Raw genomic sequence first — 9,739 nt, 5'->3', positions numbered from 1 at the left:
AAACCAGTACTGCTTCATCAATCGTGTACCCCACTGCCTTGTTGTTTTTTAACACCTCAACTGAATATCAGCCGCAAATACTGGTTAACCCTAATCAGTATCGGCAGATGTGCATATAAGAACTTTAGTTGAATTGCTTTTGTAACAAAAATCATGAAAAATTATTAATCAGTAAATGGACTAATAAATACATTGACAACTATCTCCCTGGTGTGTGTTATGACACATGCAGGGTCAGGAAAACACGTCATAAAACATCCAGGCTCCGACAGAGATACTGGAGGACTTTGTCTGCACCTGTTGTGTTACCATGGAAACTTAGCCGGAGGGACAACTACCCCAGTGTCCCGTCCTGAGTCAACAGCGGTGTCCCTCCTGTGACTGTGACACAATAACATTACGACGGTGATTACTTCAGTTGGAGGACGGACTCGATACAGGGGAAAGAGGACCCACCCTCTTCTGAGCTGCTGCTGCTGCCGCTGCTGCTTCCCCTCTCGCCGACTCTTCCTGGATCAGAGGGCCAGCTTCTGCTAAGTAAGTTACCTTTAATCTTTTAATTCAACTACACGCCCCGGCCTGCTGTACGGGAGACAGTTAGCCACATCTAAAGTATCATAAATACAATTCGCGACGTCTGTTAGCTTAATTTCTTCACCGTGGAATGTAAAAAAAAATTAGCCTCGCTTTGCTTACCCAGGGTGTAGCGCTGTTTAACGGAAAGATTACCGAAAACTGCAGGGGCAGTTCCGTTTTTTTAAAGTTGTAATTTCCCATTGGCTTTGTGATTTTTTTTTTTTTTTTTAAATGTTATCTTGCTGTTAGGCTAACGCTCGAGTGCGTTTTTCTGCAATAATTGGATGCTAAATGTACGCTTCGTCCCAGTGTATTATGTAACGTTAGCGGACCTGACGTAGGTACAATCTAATAGTCTTTTTAGCTCTATCTTGTTTGAGTTTTCCGGGCTTATTAAAACAGATAGAGTTAAAAGACGAACTAAAATGTTCTGTTTGGTTGGTGGGTGTGGAAATCACAGGCCTGTAGTGATGTTAAGAGACTTTCCAGTACAGTTTGTTAACCCCTTAATGTCTCATTCTTAGTAGGTGTTTGGAAACGTAAAAAAAAAAAAAGTAAAATCAAATTAATAAATCCTCTCACCAAAAAGTGAAACACAGTCGACTGTTATGTGTGTGTGTATGTTGTTCGTGAATGCTAGGAAGGACGTTAAGATTCACTTTTTCCCCTCGTTCATGGTATTTCCTATGACATATGAAGGCCTCATCTAGAGTCTAAAGGAAAAAGCTAGGCAGCAAAGTGCATTTACCAAAGTGGTTGTCAGTCAAACGTCCTTGAAAAACGCTGTAAGGGTCTGCTGAAATCAGCCGTACACAATTCTGTGTGTGCAGTTCAGCAACAATCGAGAGTGAGCTTTCACTCAAAGGACTAACAGTGAAAACTGAGACTGCACAAATTGTGCAATCCAAATGCATTTACAACAAACTGAAATGGGGAATCCTAGCGCAGACCCTGGTGGGTTTAAGGCATCATTGCACTCTCTGAAAAACACGTAATCCGGTCTCTTTGTGTGTGTAAACAAAGTGAATTGTAGTGTGTATTAGCTCAGTGGTGGGATGAAGCAGCAGCAGCACCTCAGCCTTTCTGTAATTTCAACAACAAACCATCACATGCAATATGCGGTCGCAACCAAAAGAGATTTTATTAGACAGCAACATGTGATGCTCTAATCTGGCACTGATAATATTCTGTGACTCTTGTGTATTGAATTCATTGTTTACCCTTCTGACTTTTGTGACATGAGAAGTTTCACAGTTTCATTATGTCAGAAAAAGCGGAAGTATGCAGATGAAATGACCCTCTGGTAAAGGTTTTTCAGTACTTTTTTTATAATGTTTATTTAAGTATCAAAAGTACACAGTCTACATAATGTTTGTGTATTGCAGTGGTTGGAAGCATTCAATTCTTGAACCATTGACCTGGAAAGCTCATGTTGAAGTATGAAGATTTACAGTTTTGGTGTTTCCTTCAAAATAATAATATAACCTGATGGATTCAGAGAAAGGTTGTGGAGTAAAAAGCACAAATTTCTACTTAAGTAGAAGTACTCAAGTAAAGTACATATACCATGACATTTTACTTGGACTGCTGTTTCATCCAAAAAAAGAGTATTTTTCCTGTCAAGTATTATGCTTAGTACTGACAAAGGCTAAGTTTAACCCTTTGTGACTCTAGAATGCAGAAACATCCAGCGATGTATATTTAGATTGAAGCTAATGCTGACTGACAGCTAACAATAGTAAAACTGTTCAGAAATGTCCGCACATACACCCCTCCACTCCACCATCAAGAGTCTGACCAGTTTGTATTGTTGTCCTTTTACATCAAAGTAACAAGCCACAACTTCCTGTCACCCCAGATTTTAAAGATGAGCTACCCTGGATACCCTCCTCAGTCTGGTGGCTACTCTCCTGCAGGAGGGGGTTACCCACCCCAACCATGTGGCTATCCACCACAACAAGGTGGCTACCCACCACAGGCAGGGGGTTACCCACCTCAACAAGGTGGCTATCCACCTCAACAAGGTGGCTACCCACCAGCAGCAGGGGGCTACCCACCGGCAGCCGGGGGCTACCCTCCAGCAGTGGGAGGCTGCCCTCCTGCAGGAGGAGGATATCCACCTCAACAAGGAGGATATCCACCTCAACAAGGTGGCTACCCACCAGCAACAGGGGGCTACCCTCCTGCAGGTGGAGGCTACCCACAACAGTCAGGAGGATACCAACCACAGCCTGGAGCAGGAGGTTATCCATCCATGCCTCCAGCAGGTGAGGTTAAACAATTGGTGAGAGAGTTTTAATATTGTTACATACATGCAGTAACCCCCCCCCCCCCAACAAAACACACACACACACACACACACACGCCTTGTCTGAAATGAACTGAACCAATAATTTCTGTACAGGCGGAGGCTGGGGTACACCAGGAGGCCATGGCACGGTACATACATTTCTACCTTCACCATCATGTCATTGATAACACATGGATGCTTAAATCACCTCATCTCCACCAGCCTCAGTGGCTCTAGATGAAGTCTGCAAAACTTCATGTAGCACTTACAGCTGTCCTCTGTTTGCAGCCAGGAGGAGCTCAACAGGGATACCCAGGGGGCCCCCCTCCAGGCCAGCCCATGCCAAATTACCCCGGAGCCCCTGCTTCTAACCCCCAAATGCCTGGATATGGAAGTGGAGCGCCATCCAACCCTCAGGCACCTGTCAAATCTGTAAGCTGAGTTTTTCTTATCTGAAACTGTTCCAGTGCAGACAGAGTTGAAAGCACCATTGATATTTATATTCTATTGATTATGTTTTCTTTTTTTAGAAAGGTTACAGAGGGTCCATTAAAGACTTTCCAGGGGCTGATCCACTGAGGGATGTTGAAGTTCTTCGTAAGGCCATGAAGGGTTTTGGTTAGTAAATGGTTTCATCAAACTGAGTCTAAAACAATGACGCAAGAGATGTTTTCTCATTCATTATTAATTTAGACTAATCAATACCCTGAACAGGTACTGATGAAAGTGCCATTATTGAACTTCTGGGAAGTCGTAGCAACAAGCAGAGGGTTCCAATGGTCGCAGCCTACAAAACCACGTACGGAAAGGTAACTACTGATGTTAGTTTTGTTTGTTTTTAATGGTTGCAATTGCCGTTAGGGTGACTCTCATAGTCCCGTTTGGCAGTTACAACTCTGCTGACCTTGTTCTTGTGGGTTTTTGAACTGTCTCTGTGTTTCTTTCAGGATTTGATCCATGATCTGAAGTCTGAGCTGACTGGAAACTTTGAGAAACTGGCCCTTGCCATGTTGATGAGGCCTGCACACTTTGATGCATCTGAGCTGAGAGAGGCTATAAAGGTTGGAGGGATGACTTGTTTTTCCTTAGCTGATGCCTCAATTTTGATTTCATTTTCCAAAACCACATTGCGTGACTCAACATGTGAAAAGGGGAAAAAAAGTGTTGAAATTCAAGTAAAGGTTTGACGAGTCGAAGCTAATTTATGACCAAACAATGAATGACTGGATTCTTAATTTGTACGGTACTGAATGTCTTTCTCAGGCTTTGCTTGTTTTGTTGTTTTCAGGGTGCAGGAACCGATGAAGCTTGTCTGATTGAGATTTTGTCGTCTCGCTCCAATGCAGAGATTCGTGAAACCTCACAAATCTACAAAGCAGGTAGGTTCTGATTGATTCTTTCTTTGACACTTTAATATAACCAAGTAAAGCCTGCATGACACCCTGGCCAATATATTCATAAAAAACAAACAGAATGATATCATTTTCGTATCTTTGAATCAAGATCTGAGAAAAAAAGTCCAATGTAAATCGTTACCATGTTATTTTATGGGACTTAACTTGTGACCAACGTTAATCTGTTGAAGTTTAAAGTTGAATTATTTAGGTCGGTTTTACTTTGCCAGCTGTTATTCTTTTCTTTAAAAGAAAGATTTATTTGTTCTTCTGGCATAAATAATTGCAAAAATAAACGAATCATTGACAAAATTGATGTATGCATGTATTTCTGAGGGTTCAGTTGAACAAAAATTAGTGTTCCCCATCTGATAAATATTCAAAAAAACAGTGTAGCCCATTGTTTTTAAAATAGTATCCACACTACTGGATCAATCCATTTTGTCTTGAAAACAACAACAACAAAAAAACTGGAAATCTGTTTGAAAGTGATGTCAGGCACATTAAATGTTTTGGTTTGTTTTCAACACTTGTTCTGGCTCCCACACACAATTCAGATGTTATGCAAATGAAGGCATTTTCCTAAAAAGCCACCTCTCCTTTCTAGAGTACGGGAAAAGCCTAGAGGACGCCATCAGCAGTGACACCTCAGGCCATTTCCGCAGGCTCCTGGTTTCCCTCTGTCAGGTAGCTGAATCACATTTACCTCTCAATTCATTATAAACTCTCACAAAATAACAGTATTGAAGTGTACAGCCCCTGCGTCATGTTGTTTTTACTGAAAACAACATGTCTGACTTTTTCCAGGGAAATCGTGATGAGAGAGACACCGTGGATGTATCCCTCGCCAAACAGGATGCTCAGGTAACAGTTTACTGTCCGTTTGGTTGTATAAACATTCTTAGAAAACCTTACTGTTTTCCTTCCTCCTTCTGTTTTTTTGTTGTTGTTTTGTTTCTTAATTCTGGCTTATGTGCGTGTTAACAGAAACTCTATGCTGCTGGGGAAAATAAAGTGGGAACCGATGAGTCCCAGTTTAATGCCATTCTATGTGCTCGCAGCATCCCTCACCTTCGGGCAGGTGTGTGAGTTCACCGTTTTTGTCCTTCAACAAGAAGGTTCCTGACACGTTTTTCAGTGTTCAGATTCTTAAAACCTGCCCTATAATTCTTGACCCTATTAGTCTTCCACGAGTACCAGCAGATGTGCGGTCGAGACATTGAGAAGAGCATCTGCAGGGAAATGTCTGGCAATGTGGAGTCCGGCATGGTGGCTGTTGGTACGTTCTTCCGCTTTCTCTTTTTCAAACCTAACCAAAGTGGCTCCCTGAAAACATGGAGAGGTTTTAAGTATATATACTTTGCATTATATTCTGTAGAATTAATTCAAACAGGCTGCAGTTTTGCCCTGAATATCAGTCAGATGCTTCTCCAAATGTGTGATTCCTACAACAAGCAGTCTCAAGAAAACAACAGTACATTTGCATCAAAATACACATTTGTTAAGCAATCATCCCAGGAGGTTTTGTCAAATGGGTCAGACTGAGGAAATTACCCTCCACTCCACTCCACCCTGAAGACATGATTTGTAGTTGAAATAGAGACTTCTGAAGATACTTTACTAACTAGCTAGCGCCAGGAGGAGGAGAAAGAATTTTAGTTATCAAAAGGATGTCAAATAGAGCAGCTTAAGTATATCTGAAAATGGTTACAAATTCCACTCAGGGATAGTAATACAGTAACTTGGAAGGAATTCAACATTTTTTTCCCTGCTTTTCTAAAAGGAAAATGAACCAAACTAAGCTTGCTGCAAAAAACCCCCCAAAAAAACGCATCAAACAATGAGCCTTCACAGCCATCCAGACTCTAAACTCGAAGCAACAGTAGTGTAAGAAGCGGTAAGGTGGGCACCACCATCTCAGACTTTGAAACCCCTCACTTGTGAATATACGATGATTTGTTAAATATAATTTCCAAACAAATGACTTTTGGTTTTGCAGATGATTTATTTAATTACAATGACTAACATTCATGTCTTCTTCTGTCTCGTAGTGAAATGCATCAAGAACACTCCTGGTTACTTTGCAGAAAGGCTCCACAAGGCGATGAAGGTATACCTGCAGTTTATTATCACATCGGCCCTGACAAATCATTTTCTTGGCTGGTTTGGTGTTGTTGCGGACGACAAGGAGATGCAGTCTTACTTTGGTGCTTCAACAGGGGGCAGGGACCAAGGATAGAACCCTCATCCGTATCATGGTGTCCCGCTCTGAGGTGGACATGTTGGACATCAGACAGGAGTATGTGAGAAACTACGGAAAATCACTGTTCACTGACATCTCAGTAAGTCCTTCTCACTCTCATTATAACAATTAAGCAACCATTTTGTGTGATTTGGAAAAACAAAAATTAATTCACACTGATTTCCCTGTGTTTGCCAGGGCGATACCTCCGGAGATTACCAGAAACTGCTCTTGAAGCTGTGCGGCGGTAGCGACTAAAAGTCAAAGAGCCTCTCGGAAGGCGGATGGTGGGTGGGGGGGCAGTATAAATGTCCACCCTGACACAAATGTTATAGGACCCTATATCACTTCAGATGCATGCAGAGTCAATCAAAATTAATTTTTGTATTTCATTCAGACATAATTTGTTGTAGCAGATGTTTGCCAAATAGTATATATGTATATTAATATGGAGATTTTATCGATATTAGCAAAAACGTGGGTGCTTAATAAAACAATTAAACTTACTAAACTATACTAACCACTATGTGTGTAGGAGTATTTTCAAATGTCCAACACAATGCTAAACTACTTAAGTTGTCAAACAAGGAGAGTGTTTAATCTAATATATGAAGAACATGTACAAGAACACATGTAGCCCATTACACAAACTTTTGAGTTACTGAGGCAAAATATACATTTCAATTAAATATATTCAAAGAAAGCCTTATGAGACCGAGCTGCTAACGAAGTTCATACAGTGCAGATACTCAGTGCTTGGTCACGATCCAATTTCAGGTCATTTATTTTGAATTTGAGAAATACAAATCTAAAATATTCCCATCTCTTTAAGTGTCTTTTGCTTGTATATCTATCTATGCAAATTCAGTGTCCACTTACTATCAGCTTTATAAAACTATGTGTAATAATGAGCATTTCCAGTTCTTGAACATCTCAAAAACTGCTGCCTTTCACCGAATGCTTAAAAGCCAAAGTTCAGTGCATTTTTACCAGGGCTGCTGTTTTACAGATCTTGTTCATGCTTGAACGTGTCGATGTTACCGACAGCAACAGTTATACAGCTGTAGAAATATAATCGTTGCACTGTTGAGCTTTCAATAATGTAGTTTACTTTTTCCGTAAGTGTTCTTCTTCTGGTGTGTATGCTCTGCAGCCAGTAGGGGGCTCTTTGTTCATATGAAGTGACTGCTTGTGTGGTTGTTTTCCTGCTGATTAACTGAATGTCTCTTGCACTAATTCTACTCGGCCATCGTTCTCGTCAGATAATAATGTTTGAAATTCATTGGTTGTCTTTTGAGTTTTCTAATATCCGTTTGATAATCCCAATGCCTCCCAAGACTTCGAATAAACCAATTCACAATTAAATGCCGTATCTGAATTATCTCTGTGAATAGGATCATTTGTTTGTTTGCATAAAACATTCTTTTCTTTTTTTAATGGCGAGCTGACAGACAATGAGTGATTTGCATTTCAAAGCCAGGCTCATTTTCACCACCTTTCTCTGCATTTAGAGCGATGAGTCAACCCCTCCATCCTCCCTCCCGCCTCAGAGCAGCGTGAGCCGCTCGCTCCGTATATGAGGTGGCAGTAACGTGTTCGTACTTTACTTTCTAATCGGTGAGGTCCAGGTTTTCCTTGAAGCATGAGTGGTGCGGTGCGTGGAGCTGCTTTCTAGGCTATAAATAGTGTCCATATATGAGGCAGGGATGTCCTGAAGTCTTCTGTCTGTTGTACTCAGGAGCCTCAAAGTGCAGCCTCTGAGGGAATGTGACGGGGAGTCTTCACTCAACCTGCTCTGCCATTTTTCCCTTCACTATTCTCATGCATGGAAAAAAAGAAAAGCTAGCTTGAGGACAAAGAGTGGTGAATATTTAATGTTGATATTTGTGTACTTTCTCATTCCCAGAGGAGACACTTTTACCGTGATATCTCCTCAAGTATATAGGTCAAAGTCTGTGTGTGTGTGTGTGTGTGTGTGTGTGTGTGTGTGTGTGTGTGTGGGCTCTCCCATTTGGCTGGCTTTTACTTTTATAGACAGAACCTTTCACTAACCCTCTTTATTCTAGACAAAGTGCTTTAAATATTTATATGAATGTGAAGGCGAAGAGCTTGACTCTTACACTGGGACTCCATCACACCAGTTTGCAGAGATTACAGATGTCAGACACATAAAGGAGAGACGTCAGTCAATAGCGTCAACTGATGATGCATAAAAACTGGAGCCTTCCGAATAGCTTTTAGCCGACACTTCCCATCAAACCCTGGGGCCTCGAGAAATATGTTAAACTTTCAGGTAGTGGTTCTCGTGCTTTTTTTGAGTTTTGACGTCCTTGAAAAATCGTGTGAACCCCCTCACTTCGCTCCTTGTGCTTTTTTTTTTTTTATATTTGCACACATGAGACAAATATATCTTACTTTCACTTTTGATTTGTAGATTTAATAACTCAACCATCACAGTGAACATGTTTACTTAAGGCATTAAAGAACAGAAAACATTCTCATATTACTGTTAACGTAAAAATAAGACATTATAGCCTCACAGGCCATGGCTTAAGGATTATTTTAAGAGTTTTTGATTCACAGTCTGTTCTGGTTTTTATAGATTTTCAGTACAAGCACTTTTTTGACTCACACACTCAAAAAAATTTACCAAGATAATTTACATCACTGTTACAAGCAACAAACAACGAACACATTCGTGTTCAAAATTTCTCTTCTGTTTTTTTTTTCCCACACCAGTATTTGGCGAGGCTGCGGACAACAGCTTTGCGATCCTTGGATTATGTGCATAGGTTTTAGGAAATGAATAAAAGGTACGGCAAGCACATCCGGACAAAATTAAAAACAGATTTCTGAGTTGAAAGAGAGGTTAAAAAAAAAAAAGTCATCAGATAACTCCCTGCACCCCGCAGGGCTCCAGTTGTTAATGGGTTTTTTTTTTTACCACGCGTGTGCAGTGACGTTTGTAGCACGTCGCTCTTCAGCAGATGATTGCTCAAGAAGTCACTGTACACTCGAAATAAATAAAAACATTGGCAACATGGAGCCCTGCGGCGTTAAAGCTGTTTTTGTTGTTGTTGTTGTTGTTTTGCTAAGTCAACAATGAAGCATTTTATACCATTAAGCCAACAATATCTCATTCAAGCTTCACAGGTTGATGGAAAACATTCTAAACAAACAAAAAAATCAACTAATTTAGTAACATTAAAGCATTTTACCTACCTACCTTCTCATTAT

At 40.7% G+C, this 9,739-nt stretch overlaps 1 protein-coding gene across 1 annotated transcript; it reads left to right on the top strand.

The window, feature by feature from the left end:
- Positions 1–313: 313 nt before the first annotated feature.
- LOC147239745 (annexin A4-like) lies at positions 314–7,867 on the top strand. Its single transcript, XM_086195068.1, has 15 exons — positions 314–537; positions 2,435–2,843; positions 2,981–3,015; positions 3,155–3,298; positions 3,397–3,484; positions 3,581–3,675; positions 3,814–3,927; positions 4,155–4,245; positions 4,868–4,947; positions 5,068–5,124; positions 5,248–5,341; positions 5,444–5,539; positions 6,312–6,370; positions 6,480–6,602; positions 6,701–7,867. Exons 2-15 carry the CDS (start codon positions 2,444–2,446, stop codon positions 6,758–6,760), a joined length of 1,536 nt encoding a protein of 511 aa, XP_086051194.1. The 5' UTR covers positions 314–537; positions 2,435–2,443; the 3' UTR covers positions 6,761–7,867.
- Positions 7,868–9,739: the final 1,872 nt, after the last annotated feature.

Source organism: Aulostomus chinensis, chromosome 23, assembly GCF_037954235.1.
Source record: "Aulostomus chinensis isolate RoL2024-O1b breed Wild chromosome 23, RoL_Achi_v1.0, whole genome shotgun sequence".
NCBI lineage: Eukaryota > Metazoa > Chordata > Actinopteri > Syngnathiformes > Aulostomidae > Aulostomus > Aulostomus chinensis.
The sequence above is the reverse complement of the archived record's forward strand: the minus strand, read 5'-3'. Positions and strand labels throughout refer to the sequence as shown.